The sequence below is a fragment of the Gavialis gangeticus genome, unplaced genomic scaffold (genome assembly GCF_001723915.1).
Source record: "Gavialis gangeticus isolate Ggan-Ray unplaced genomic scaffold, GavGan_comp1, whole genome shotgun sequence".
NCBI lineage: Eukaryota > Metazoa > Chordata > Crocodylia > Gavialidae > Gavialis > Gavialis gangeticus.
In genome coordinates, this window is record NW_017729022.1 from 120,718,687 (window position 1) to 120,733,712 (window position 15,026).

General features: G+C 46.9%; 1 protein-coding gene across 1 annotated transcript in view; it reads right to left on the reverse strand.

Annotated features, from left to right (window-relative positions):
- BUB1 (BUB1 mitotic checkpoint serine/threonine kinase) overlaps window positions 1–15,026 on the reverse strand; it is a 70,723-nt gene that overhangs the window by 45,838 nt on the left and 9,859 nt on the right. Inside the window, exons 4-6 of the mRNA XM_019515867.1 lie at window positions 13,081–13,277; window positions 10,724–10,767; window positions 9,769–9,872 (exon numbers count right to left, since the gene is read on the reverse strand). Coding sequence (XP_019371412.1) covers window positions 9,769–9,872; window positions 10,724–10,767; window positions 13,081–13,277 — 345 coding nt within the window. The remainder of the gene's footprint in view (window positions 1–9,768; window positions 9,873–10,723; window positions 10,768–13,080; window positions 13,278–15,026) is intronic.

Sequence of the window (15,026 nt, forward strand, 5' to 3'; positions counted from 1 at the left end):
TGTTCAGCCTCCACAAGAGAAGGCTGAGGGGGGGATCTAGTAGGCTGTTACAAACTAGTCAGGGGTGACCAGCAGGCATTGGGGGGGTCCCTGTTCCCCTTAGCACTACCACGAGTGACTAGTGACTAGGAATAATGGTCACAAGCTGGCAGGCGGTATATTTAGGCTAGATATCAGGAGGCGCTACTTCACTGTCAGGGCGGCTAGGATCTGGAACCAACTTCCAAGTGAAGTGGTGCTGGCTCCTACCCTGGGGGTCTTTAAGAGGAGGCTGGATGTACACCTTGCTGGGGTCATTTGACCCCAGTACTCTTTCCTACCATGGCAGAGGGTCAGAGTCTATGATCTGCTCAGGTCCCTTCAGACCCTGTAAACTATGAAAGTAAGAGAGGCCAGGGGCCGGCAACCTTTAAGGCAGGGGTGGGCAATTATTTCAGCTGGAGGGCCACTTACCGAGTTTTGGTAAACTGTCAAGGCTGCATGGGTAGCTCCACCTCTTGACAGGTGCCCTGATCTCTGGTCTTCATCTTGTGACCAGAAGTGTAGCAGAAAACCCCCTTTGTACATTTCCCTTCTGGACACTGATATAACAAAAGTCCCTTCTTGCCTGCAACCTTCCCCCACCCCCACTTTGTGCATTTCTTTTCCTTCTCAGTATTGGCAGAGACCTAGCACACTCATTGCATGGGTGTGGCAAGGCTCAGAGCAAGCCAGAAAGCTGAAGTGGCTTTCTGTAGGAGAAACCTAGAAACTACATCTACATATTGATTAAGCTGAGTGTCAATAAAGAAAACAAAAGAACTAAAATATCCACTGCAAAGACTGTAAATATATCCTGGTGCTAATTCACTTACTATCCCCAGTAGCCTTTGATCCTCACTGCCTCACATTGCATTTTTATATATTTCTCACAGTGCATTTTCTTTCATATTTCATCTGTCTCGTCTTTACCCTGGCATTTCATATTTTATACTTTTAAACTCTTAAGGGATGTACTCGCTGTAGAATGAAGTTACACCCTGGACCAGTTAAAACTGCATTGAAACTGTAATTGTAAAGTGATAAAATATGTTGACTGAATACGAGTGAATGATGATCATCAGCAGACAATAGCCTAGCCAAATGAACTCCATTTTAAGCTAATCAGGCTAAAGAATTGATTCCTGGAACTGGGCACTCACCCTATGGACTATTCCTGTAACCCATGAAAACACAGGCATTAAGTCAATAAGTTAAGGGTGGACTCGCGAACCTTCAGGTACCAGCAGGCAGAGACCCCTGTGACTAACAGCTGTCAGGTACTACTCAAGACCCACATGGGACAGCAACCTCTGGATTGGGTAGTCAAGATGATGCTGGGGGATCACACAAGTCTGCCAGAAAGCAATAAAAGGCAGTGAAGTGTGACCCTCAGTGGCACCCTCTCATCCAGTGCCTGACCTACTGAGACAGAAGGACGAGCAGAGGGGAGGGTGGCTGGGGTGTGTGAAGGATGTGGGTGCATGTGTATGGTGGGGTATGTGTAGGACTCGTCGCACCCCCTCACCCCAACATACTCTGTTCCTCCCTCATTGCTCAGGCCCCGCGTGCCTTCTAGATATGCAGCTGGGAGCCACATGGTGCCGGAGTGGCCGGTGAGTCAGCAGGGAAGTGCTGAAAGCAGCAGGCGGTGGTGGGGAGTGGCAGTGAGTGGGTGTGCAGGAGCGCAGCAACAGCTGGGTGGGAGCATAGGCCTACATTGGTGTCCCAGAGCTGACAGGGGCCCAGAGTGGGGTGGCAGGAGCGCAGGGTGAGGCTGGCAGATACTCTACGGAGCCAGGCTGTCTCCCCGCTCTCGTTGCTGGTGCATCCCAGTCCAGCTCCATAGAGCCCTCCCATAGAGCCTGAGCTCTGCACTCCTGCTGCTCCACTCTGGGCCCAGTGCACCAGAATGGGCCCCGCGCTTCTGGCTGGCTGTCGCTGTGCTCCTCCTGTCTGCTGTTGCTTTCACCACTTTCCTGCCTGCTGCTACGGTGCTTCAGCACCACATGGTTCCCAGCTGCATGGCCACAACTGTAGGACTTGGCAGAAGCTGGCCTTGCCCAGCCCTGAGAACTTGCTCAGCCCACAGTCCTCCCCTGCCTCCCTCCCCCACTTTTATCTGAATTTCCCTCTTGGGCGCAAGGAGGTGGGAACAGCCCCATGCTCCCAGGCCTCTAGGCAGAAGCTTCCAGTTGGGCAGGGTGTGGCGAGGCAGGCCTCAATTCTGGGCTGCTTGGTCCTCTTGCTGGCTCCCCCTGCGTCCTATTGCCCCTGGCTCCTGTCATCTTTGACAGGCAACCAGAGACGAATAAATAGTAATTTTTTAAATGTTTTAGGGGTCCTGCAGGCTGGATAGAATGGTCTGGCAGGCCAGATTTAGCTTGTGGGCCGTATTTTGCTTGCCCCTGTTTTAAAGAGTGGCAGGCCACAATAAGGCAGCTGGGTCTAAAGGCAGGTTTGCTTCTAGCCTGCTGTTGCTGTTCCAGCCCCCACCTTGCTCTGTACCAAAGGCTGCTCTCCTGCCCTTGTACTAGACTTGCTACTCACCCCTTAACTCCTTGCCAATTTATCAGGGGTGCACCAATAAAGATTTTTTGGCGTGATACCAATGGCCGATTATTGACCAGTCATATCAGCCAATACCGATCCGACTTTCCATATGGAACCTGGCAGCTTGGAGAGCAGTGTTTGGCTGGTAAGTCTGTTGCGAGGGAAAGAGCATGTGGGAGCAGATCGAAGCCCCCAGGGTGAAGGAGGGGGTGGGGCTGGGGCAGGGGAACCAGCAGAGGCAGGCACTGCACAGTCGAGGTGGGGAGGGGTGTGGAATGAAGCCAGCATCTCATCTAGGGGACAGGGAGGGTGAGGGCAGCTCCTGCTGTCAGTCCCCAGCCTGTCCTGATGCATGGGATTGTTCCATCCGAAGTTCAGAACTTTGCACTTGTCCTTGATCAAACTCAGGAGATTCCTTTTGGCCCAATCCTCCAACTTGTCTAGGTCACTCTGAATCCTAGCCCTACCCTCTAGTGTATCTGCTGCTCTCCCCAGTTCAGTGTCATCTGCAAACTTGCTGAGGGTGCACTCTATGCCATCTTCCAGGTCATTGATGAAGACACTGAACAAAATTGGCTCTAGGACTGACCTCTGGTGCTCTCCCCTTGATACCGGCTGCCAACCAAACATTGAGCCATTGAGTACTACTCTCTAAGCCTGATGCTTCAGTCAGTTTTCTATCCACCTTACAGTCCATTCATCCAGCCTGTACTTCCTTAGCTTGCCTGCAAGAACATTGTGGGAGACTGTATCAAAAGACTTGCTAAAATCAAGGTACACCACATCCACCGTTCTCCCTGCATCCACAGAGCCAGTCATCTCATCATAGAAGGTAATCAGGTTGGTCAGGCATTACTTTCCCCTAGTGAATCTATGCTAACTGTTCCTAATCAACTTTTTTCCTCCAACGGCTTAGAAATGGATTCCTTGAGGATCTACTCCATCATTTTTCCAGGGACTGAGGCAAGACTGACTGGTTTGTAGGTCCCTGGATCCTTCCTTTTTCCCTTTCTTAAAGATGGGCGCTGTTTGCCCTTTTCCAATCACAGTGGGACAACTCCCAAGGTATCATCTAGTCTACAGAACCATACACCAGAACCAGCACATAGGGACATCCCAGCGGGGCACCACAAGCAGTGCTCCCCTGTGTTAGGTTCAGCCCACACAAGACCACATCGGGCTGAGGCCCATGAGCCAGATCACAGGGCTCTATGAGCCAGCACTGGCCTGCAGGCCATATTTGACATCCCTGCACACAGCATTCCAGGCCAACATGAAAAATGGCCTAGTTTAGCACTGTAGGTAGAAGCAAGCTACATTACTAGTTACATTCTCAAACTGAACCATATGAATAAAACAGCATAGCGCAGGGGCAGGCAACATGTAGCCTGTGGGCCAGATATGGCCAGCCAGCCCTTTCTATTCGGCCCACAGGGTCCCTAAAAAAAATTTAGAAAATGTATTTTCATCTGTGCGTGGCTGCCTGTCAAAGATGACAAGGCACCAGTGGCAGCAAGACCCAGGGGCTGAGCAGCAAGGCATGGACTAGGTTGCAGGCAGCTTATCCAGGGAGTGGGGGGTGCCAACTCCCCACTGCTCTGCGCACTCCCGGGGGGGAGGGACCTGTGCCCCCTAGATCTGTGTGCAGGGTGAGGGCAGGCGTGGGCTGCCTGCCGTGGGGCTCAGGCTCCCCACCCTGCTGCCCTCACCCCCACCCCGCAAGGGCCTCTGCAGCCCAGCAGATGTGATTCAGGTTTGCAGAGAACAGCAGAGCCATACAGGGATCTCCTTGATGCCGTGAGCTCTGTGCTGCCCTGGCAACGACACACCCCCTGAATGCATGGCAGCAGCATGAGGTTGTGCCCTTCACTGCCACCATGCTCACAGGGTACATGTCTCCAGGGCAGTGTGGAGCTTGCAGCAGCAAGGAGATCCCTACATGACTCCGCTCTGCCCTGCAGCGCCAGGTTGCACCCACTGGGCTGCAGAGGCCCCAGGGGAGGGCAGCAGGGCAGCAACCTGTGCCTCAACAGGCAGCGTGCACCCATACCACACACAGATCAGGGTGGCACAGATCCCCCACTGCCCCCTGGGAGTGCGCAGAGCAGCGGGGAGCTGCTGCCCACCCCACCCCCTGCAGGCAGGGTGGGTGGGGAGAGTCGGGCTCCATGCTCTGCTCCGCTGCAGCAGCCCCCGCCTCCTGCTAAGGAGAGGGAGCTGTAGATCCAGGTCCCTGGCCCTGTAGCTCTGGCAGTTGGGGGGCCCTTTTGGCAGGACTGGAGGGGCCTTCCATTTTAATAATGGATTTTGGGGTTTTTAAAAATCAGAGAATTTGCAATTTTTAAAAAAAACACAACTGCAAATTTTCAAATAATCAGGGAAAACCAGGATCCCTGGTCCTCAGTTATGTTCCAGCATAACTTGCTGATCAGTGCAGATAGCACCAAGCCCATTATAATACAGACTAGCTTTAGACAATAGTGTAGATCACACTGTCCAATTTGGGTGAAGTTTCATCTAATCATTCCAATGTTTCTCATCCCAGCATTTCATATATTGTTGGGGGCTGGAAGGGACCTTGCAGATCGGGTCCAGTCCCCCTGCTCTAGGCAGGAAGACAATTAAGGTCAAGTGACCCCAGGGAGGTAACTGTCCAGTCTCCTCTTAGAAACCCCAGGGTAGGTGGCTGCACCACCTCTGGAGAGAGTTTATTCCAGTCTGGACACCCTGACTGTGAAGGAGTTTTTCAAGGTAATAAGCCTGAAGCGGCCTTCCAGGAGTTTGTATCCATTGGTCCTGGTCTTCTCCGGGTGTGCCCTAGGGAACAGTTGTTCAATGAGCTCCTGATGCACTCATCTGATACAGCAGTAAGCTGCTATCAAGTCCCCTCTCAACCTTCTCTTCTTTAGGCTAAAGAGGCACAGGTCCCTCAGCCTTTCCTTGTATGGCTTGCCTTGCAAGTCCCTGATCGTACGGGTGGCTCTTTTCTGGATCCTCTCAAGTTTTTCCATGTCCTTATTGAAGTGCGGTACCCAGAACTGGATGCAGTACTCCAATTGTGGTCTCACCAGTGCTGAGTACAGCGGGAGTATCACTTCCTTAGTTTTACACAAGATGCATCAGTTGATGCATGCCAGCATGTTGTTTGCCCTGCTGGCCACCACATCACTCTGACGGCTCATGTTCACGTGGTGGTCAATCATTACCCCTAGGGTCCCATTCAGCCACGGTACAGGTCAAGCCGTCTCACAGATTCATAGAAGTAGGGTCGGAAGGGACCTTGTAGATCTTCTAGTCCAACCCTCTGAGCCTTCTAGTCCATCTCCTCCAAGCCTGTATGTGTATTGAGGGTTATTTACCCCCAGGTGGAGCACCTTACACTAGGAAGTATTAAACTTCATCTGGTTTCAGTCTGCCCAACTCCCTAGCCTGTCCAGGTCCACTTGTATCAGCTATTGATCTTCTGGCGTGGCCACACTTCCCCATAACCGGTGTCATCCACAAACTTGGCCAGCGAGCTTTTCACTCCCCCATCCAAATAATTGATAAAGAGGTTGAAAAGCACCGGTCCAAGCACAGACCCCTGAGAGACACCACTGGCCACTTCATGCCAAGGCGACACGGATCCACCCATGGGAACTCCCTGGGTCCTACCCTATAGCCAGTTTCCCACCCGCTGAACCATCGAGCAGCTGAGCCCACAATTTTCCAGTTTTCCCACACGGTTATTGTGGGATACTAGATCAAAAGCCTTTTGGAAGTCTAGGTATATAACATCTACCTTGTCTCCCATGTCCAGGTGGCGAGAGACCTGGTTATAGAAGGAGATGAGATTGGTAAGACAAGACCCACTCACAACAAAGCCATGCTGGCTGTTGTTCAGAATCTTACCTTCTGCAAGCATATTGCGCACAGATTCTTTAAGGAGCTATCCCAGGGAAAATCCTGGAAAAGAGGTTAGGCTGATTGGCCTATAGTTGCCCAGGTCCTCCCTCTTCCGCTTCCTGAAGATGGCCCTCTTCTAATCCTCAGGGATCTCCCCATATGCCACAAATTCTGAAAGAGCCTTGCCAGGGGTTGCGCAATAACCTCAGCCAGCAACTTCAGCACTCTCAGATGGAGTCCATCCAGTCCTGCTGGCTTATAAATGTCTAGCTTTTCTAGTTGGTATCGCACCCGCTCAGCATCCACAGTGGGGAGGCTGTCAGTCCCAGCATGCCCCCTATGAGCCTTATCTCGCTTGACTTTCCCCATGGTCTGGTGAAATACCGAAGCAAAGTGGGCATTTAGGAGTTCAGTTTTGTCCTGAATGTCAGTTACCAGTTGTCTCGAGGTGTTAAGCAGAGGTTCCACACTTCCATTTGTTTTCCTTCTACTGCCTACATACCTAAAGAAGAACTTACTGTCCTTGACTCCCCTAGCTAACCTAGACTCAGTCGCCGCCTCGGCTTTCCTGGTTATTTCCCTACAAGTGCTGGCTACTAAAGTATAGTCCTCCTTGAGGACTGTCTGTAGGTTCCACTGTGTGTACACCTCTTTTTTTCTTTTTTAAAGAGGACCGCAATGTTCCTCTTAAGTCAGGAGGGCTTCCCAGCCCTCCTGCTACCTTTCCTCTTTGACACTGAATCCTAAAGAACAAAGGCTTTTTTAATAAGAGTGATTATTCCATTTGAATTCAAATTCATTTTATAGTCCAGAGGATCTTGCAAAAGTAGCAAATAATTTAACCCAGAATACAACAGGTGCTATTTGAGGTCACATTATTTGTATAAGGGCATAGAAATCACTGTTATGCTTCTGGACCTTTATAATATGATTTGGGGATATTTTAAAACTGTCCAGCCACAAAGCACAAGTTTGGCTGCATCATAGTCTCCTTGTTAAAGGAGACAATAAAAAGGAGAACTGTGAGAAAGTCTTTCATGAGAAACCATTAAGGCAACTAGTCATATATGAGAAAGTACCACTAGGATTGGGTAACTGATTGGTCAAATACGATCAAATAATAGTCATGTATTTTAAGCATTAATTTATTAGAACAGTGACGAGAGACTTTAATCTTCACTAGGTTAGATATTTGTGCTAATTACAAACAGTTAGTTAACTGTTATTGTGAAACAGCTGAATTGCAGACTAAAAAAAAACCAAACACTATAACGAATTTTTATAACTATCAATGTTAGGTAAGTTTAAATGTAAGTAATATTCATGACTGAGCAGTTTTTCTTTCCCTTGGCTTTTATCTCAAAACTCCATGGTCACCTGAACAGTTACCAATTAAAGAGACAATTGCAACATACACAGTAACTATAAAAAACAAAAACTAGCCAACACAAGAAAATTTTCTATGCTGGCTTTGGTTCTTTCTTCAGTACAGAGGAGCTCCTGCAGCCCCATGTGTCTTACTGGGGGAAGGAAAAAAAAGGGCTGAGAGAGCTCAAGAGAAACTGGGCAATGGGTGCCTGCTCGTAAATGGAGTGTGTATATATAGCCTGACTTCTGCAGGACTGAGGCAAGGTGTGTATAGTCCTCCTGACAGTAAAATGCAATAAAGAAGGTAGGGCACCCCCTTACAAAAAGACATCCTTGGCTTCACTGAATATTTGACAATTGTTTACTGCAGTCAAATAAGACAGTCAACTGACCAGTCAATTGGCATTATATGACCAGTCAATTAACTGAGTAGCTTGCCAACCCTAAAACAAGCCAAAACATAAGACAAAACAGAAACAAGAACAATTTTCAAAATCATAGCAACAAGTTAATGAGGTGTCACTAGCTACCAGTTAATGATTTAAAAGGGAAGAGAAGGAAATCTATGAAATCAGTGCCACAGCAAAACTCAACAAGTTCAGGTTAGTCAAAACCAAAAAGTGACAGAGGGCCTTATATCAAGCTAAATGAGCAACAAAAGGATAGATTGGATTCACTGTTGCCTATACAAAGTCACACACCCCAAAAATAAACATGAAATACTCATTCAGGTTACTAGGGCAGGTTACAGATCATCCTGAACTTAAGGAAGACACTTGGCCATTTCACAGACTGAAGGGCAGAAGGTGCCATAATCATCATATAGCCTAACTTCCTATATAAAAGTGGCCAGATAATTTCACTCCGATTCAAGCAAACCCATGCCTTGTGGCTTAGTTAGAGCAGTTTTAGGGCATCCTGTCTTGATCTGAAGACTCCAAATGATGGAGAATCCACTATATCCGCATCCTTTCATGAATTCACGTAATGCAGTGGTGCTCAGCCTTTTACAGCAGTGGGCTGAGTCCTTGCAACTCAGCTGCATTGCAGACCAGCACTCACCTCCAGGGGGAGTAGGGGGAAAGAGAGAGACAAAGTGAGACTGTGGAGCTGATCAGCAGTGAAGTGCACGACAGGGGATGTGCCAGGCGGGGCTGGTTCCTACTCACTGATCCCCTATCGTGTGAGCCAGATCCAGCCGCTTCAGGGGCTGGGTATGGCCCAGCCTTCAGGCCACAGGGTAAGCACCACTGATCTAAATGATAAGTCATGCTCATAACACCATATTCCTAATCTAAATCTGAAATTGTCTACTTCAGGCTCATTGCCACTGGGTCCTGTTATGCCTTTGCCTGATGAGTTAAGCCTTCTAACAGCTTTTCCACATAGGTACTTGTGGACCAGGAATAAATCACTCCCTAAATGTTTTTGAGTAAATAGGTAGAATTTTTTTTAGTTTTCACTCTATGGAAGTTTTTACACATCCCATTTCATTCTTGTAGCTCTTCCTGCACCCTGTCCAGTCTATCAACACTTCAAAAAATTCACACATTAAAAGATCACAAGACCGCAATTCCAAGATGGCAAAAGATCAATATAACTGGTGAAAGTATAAAAAAGCATGCAGCCTGCTCGCTGGTATTTCTGATACTTGAAAATTCAGGAGTTAAGGGGGCTTGTTTCTGTTTTGGTGCTCATTAAATATACTGAAGACATTATTACTACCCATATATACTAAATAGCATGTTTACTGGAAGGTTTAACTTAGGGAACTTTCACAATATGGAATACAATTTCTCTATCCAATAGGTGTTTTTTAAGGTCCTAAAAGGAATTTGTGATCCCCAGACTTTGGAGTCCTGAGCCCATATTTACATACTCAAGGCATGACCACTAAAACAAGCCAAAAATCTCTCTCAAATATAAATATTTTATTATAATTACCTGATTTTTGATGACACATGCTTGATCACCAGGGTCAGGGACATCTTTTGGAGGAGATATTTGATTTGTAGACTGGGAATTCTGAAGAGGCTGAGTAGCAGATACTAAAGGACACAATACAGTTGGTCAGTGTATAAGCTACATAACAAAAACACAGTCTTTACTATATGTAGGAAAAATCCAGATTGAGTAAAGTGCTCACCTGTGAGTCTTAGATGGACTCCTAAGGAAACGAAAGGAGAAGGAAGGGAGAAAGAACCTGTTTTTCAAATTAGGTGACCCACTAACTAAGCAATCTTAAAATCATTAGCTTGAAAAACCTATGGCCTGAGTTATCTTTTCAATTGCAATTATGTGAGACCCAATTGAAACTAGCAAGTCAAGGGAGCTGCATATTTTAGCATGGAGGTTTTTTAACAAAAGAATCTCTAGATTTTTGGATGCATATCTGATGCCATGTTACAACTGCAACTTTGCTTCTCACCCATTCTTCTTCAACCTACAAACCCACTGATAGGAAGTGTTCCCATTTATTCGTCCAACAGGAGCATTCCCATATGAAATCTTGGGAGAAAGTCTTAAACAAGTTCTGGTTGTTTTACTACAGTAGCTTCATTGGATGTGAATGGAAGCTTTTTTTGAATAACTTTTATTTAAAGGTTGCAGTTGCAATCTTATGCATTGTATTGCATAATGGTAATACTTACTTGCATAACCCTTAGAAGCTGAAGGGGTAGTGACAGCAAATATTTCCAATTAACTGACAAGAGGAAGCCTTTAGCAGTTTACTTACGCAAGGTTACACATTGATGAATGAACCATGACATTAGGAGAAAGAGCACCTAAAGAGAGTTGTGGCTATTTATATATACAAATTTAGCTTTCTAGAACACCATCTTGGATTTATTCAAATTAACATGAAGGAAGCTATAATTGAATATTTCATTAGCCTTACCTTGGAGCGGAGGAGAATTCTGAAATATGCAACTCTGGAACTGCCTACATTGCAGAGAAATAGGGGAAAAAATCCCTTAGACTTCCATGTATGATGTTCATACTTAAAAACACAACTCTAGAATTCACAGAGAGGGAAGCCTGTTACAAGAGTTACCACTGCATAAGCACACATCCTGCATGACCATATTTTTAGAGGCCGACATTCCACAGCCCACAGTTCTCATGGAACGCTATCAGTCATCTGACTGGTGAGAGACATCACTGCCACGTTTAAAATATACCATTGAAGTCATGAGCACCTTGGGTGCATGGTAACAAGATCATATATTTACTGCTGCCATAGCTGAAGTTGTGGCAGAGATGTAAGATTAAGTTACTCTTCCTGTCCTCTCTTCACAATATATTCTTGTATAGCATGATGTTTTAGTTTAGAGGGAAAAACTTGTGATTTTGCATGCATTAGAAATGCTTGTGAAGCAAATTACAATACGAAACAAAAACAGCCTTGGAAGAATGGAAATGCAGATTTTTTTTCTTTCTCCAACAGCTCCTACTTTCTTTTTATAGTTCCTGATTCAACAATGTCAGTCACATACTTATATATTTACTTCAAGCATGCCAGCAGTCCAATTACAGAAGAATCAACTTTTGTGCTTCAAGTCATATGCATACTTAAGCACCATATTGGTTAAATACTCACAGTGGTTCTAATTCAAATTGAATTTCAGAAAAACGAGAACGATCAGTTTCTCCATTGGGATACTTTTAAGATTATGTATATCTGCTCCTCCCCTTCCCCAGTACGTAATCAGCACCATCCAACTGGCTGGATGGCAGATACAGGCCATAACTGAAGCAGTGCCATACAAAAATATCTAAGCTGGCAACGCTGCTGCAGGGAAGAAGTGTCAGGGAGGTGTTACTCCATTCAGGGTTCAAATTCATTCAGCAGAGAAAGGAGAGCATCTCTTTCCCTCCCCTTACGGTTGCATCTTTGAGATGAGCCAACTCAGTCCTCCCCCAAGTAAACAGCTACAATTTCATCTAGACTTATTAGCAAGAAGTTGGACAATCCCATTTTACATTACTGCAGATGAGTATTATTCCATCCTTCACAGAAGATATCAAGTAGTGAACTATTTTTCAGTTTTTAACCTCCTAGCACAGTAGTCAGCAATCTACAGCCCATGGGCAAGATCTAGGCCACACGGGTGAACAACAAGGAGAGGAGGGCACCTGATCTGCTTCACAGCACCTAGGCCACCCACTGCTGCCCCAGCCCTTCCTGCCCCATGGCAAGGGCTGCTCTCTCACCCTCACTAGCGCAGCCTCCGTTTCCCATGCTGGTGTGAAGGAAATCAGAGGCATGTGGTGGCAAGAGTAAGCAGAGGCTGTAGTAGGGGCAGCCTTCAGTACAGGGCAGGGAGAGCTGGGGCACTGCAGAAGGGACTGGGGGCTACAACCTAAAAGGTAGAACATTGTAGACTGCCACCTGGAGCAAAGATTTCAAGACAGATACTGAATCTGAAGAAGCACACTCTTCCTTAGGTAGGTGTTCTTTAACCTACAACACATGAAGCTAGAAACAGAGAGTCTGTATTGTCAACATATCCACTCCCTTAAGTTGAATATATGCACTTCCTGCTAAAACCTTCTCTGCTAGGATCTTGCTTGTGAAGTTATAAAGGCCTTATTTTAATATTCCAATTCCAGGAATGGCAACACAAAGGGGAAAAAACAAACAAAACCCCCCACACACACAAACCAAAGAGGAGAAGTATAAGCAAGACAGCATCTTGAAGTCAACAGAGATATTTCTGCTTACAGAAAGGGTTAACAACACCCAAACACTCCAGGGGAGAACTGAAGCAGAGCTGTATCATCACTACAATTCAAATATCATCTTCCTGAATACTAAACACAGCAAGTTTGCACCATAACACAAGTGGCTTGCAAAATATGATGCTTGATGTGAAACAGGCTATCCTTATTTTGTATTTTTAAAACTAGATCAATAAAATAAAGAATAGCATATGGCTGATTCTTTGGCTTGCTAAAAACAAGACAGGATCAAGTTCTAGACCCTGTTATGTCTTCATTGTGGATACAATACTTTTCTTTCAATAACTAACATATTGAAGGACACTCACAAAACTACATACTGAACACTAAGAAAGTGCTGATGCTCATCTGGTGTGACCCTTTTAAAGGAAATTCAGTAATCTTTCCCTGCTATGGGGAGAGAGTAGTATGGGTAGTAAAGTGCTCTGTCTCCTTAACCACTTTTTTGAACAAATGCGTTTGCCAGCAAGTAGACAGATGAGTCTTGGAAATAAGGAAGAGCACAAGAACTACCTGTACAGCTGCTGCAGCATTTCCATTGGTTCTGCCTGGTTGTGAATACCTTTTTGAAGAGTGGCACCAGCTTCTTGCATATTACCTTCATTCCCAAGGTACTGAGCCCAAGTAATATAGAATGCAGATACTTTGGTGCCAATTCCTTGGCTGTAGAGGTAGTCAAAAAATTGACTAGGAGTATTCAAGAATGCTGCCTACAAAGAAGAAAAAAAAAGATGCAAATACATGTTCATTAATGCAGGATCTACAGGCAGAACAAGAGTGGTGTCTTTTACTGAAGACTGCCTAATGTTTCCCATTAGCCTGTTTCAGACATATCTGACAGCAACAATAGAGAATGCAGGACTAAACAGCCAGACTATAGTCTCAGCACTGATAATAGATTGACAGGAACTGCAGTATCTAGTTATTCAGGGTTAGAATGATTGCCATATTTAGGGTCAGGAAGGAATTTTACCCCAAGGTCAGACTGGTATGGACTGTGGGGGGGTTTTGCCTTCCTGTGTAGTGGTGGGCATTAGGGTTGTGTGAAATTCTTGCCAGTTGTTTCAGTTCAACACTGTTTTGTTGAAACTGTAAAAATCGAATCAAAATGAAGGGCTTCAAAACAAAACGAGGCTAGCTGAAACGTTTCAAGTTTTGAAGTAGCCAGCAGGTGGGAGACGGGAAGCCAGGGCTGCGCTCCCAGTGGCTCTGTGCCCCAGGTGGCTCAGCCAGGAGTGCAGCCCTGGCTCTCCCTGCCTCCCACAACCAGGCTGTGGGAAGCCAATCATCATAGCGTTGGGGATGGGAATTCAGCCCAATGGATCCCAGTGCTGGGGAGGAGAACTGAGTGATTGGGCTCGGTTCCCTTCCCCAGCTCCCTGGTCCAAGGCGGCAGCACCCGGCTTCCCTCCCTCGTCTGGCAGGCAGATTGGGGGCCCACAATCCCGGGAGGACAGGCACAGCCTCCAGGGGTTGCGGCCCCCCGATCTGCCTGCTGGATGAGAAAGGCTGTTTCGAGCTGCCCCATTATAGCCTATGGGTGAAGCAAAATAGAACAGTGGTTTCGAATTGAAGTGAAATTCAAAACGAAAATCTGTTCCGTCGAAACCTCAAAACTCAAGTCGAAACGGAACGATGCCATTTCACAGAGCCCTTGTGGGCTTGGCCCTCTACCAGGAACCTCTTGAGCATGTATTGAAAACATTTTTATAGAAGCAGGACATTGGCTGCGAAGATCCCCCTGTGTTATTTATGGCAGGTTAGAGTATTAAGTCTATGTTTTGTCAGGGTTCATGGTAGCCTTACGTAGAGTTTAGACTGTGGTTTGTATGGGATGATTTGGATAGGGATGATCCTGCCTCAAGCAGGGGGTTGGACCTCCAGAAGTCCCTTCCAGCCCAACTTCTTTATGGTTCTGGGTTAAATGACATAAGCTAAACAAAAAAGTATTCATACTGGATCATACTCATTCCTCATCACCAGGGATCCTGGTTTTCCATTTCCCATGGAAAACCAGAGAAAACTGCAGATTCCCTGCTTTTGCAAACAGCTCTGCAGGCAAGTTGAGCTCCAGTCTGCAAGAGCTATTTGCAAACAGAGCAGGAAACCCTCAGCTCTGCCCAGAGAAGAAGGGGGAGGGGGAAAGGGAGGGACCTAAGGCTCTCAGTCAGCCACAGCTCCACTCCGCTTCACTCTTCGCTCCTGGAGCCTGAGGTAAGTGGGCCTTGTACAGGGCTGGGGGCCCCTATGGCAGGGCTGGGGGGAGCCAGGGGCTGGCCCTACCCCCACCTGAGCAGGCTCCATGCTGCTTCTGCTGCAGCTGTCTGCTGTTGGGGGCAGGGAACTGCAGACTTGGGTCCCTGGCCCCATAGTCCTGGCATCTGGGGGCTCCCTCCGGCAGGGCCAGGGGCTGTGGGTGGGGACAAGATGCACAAGTAGGGCGGGGGTGTCTTGCTGTG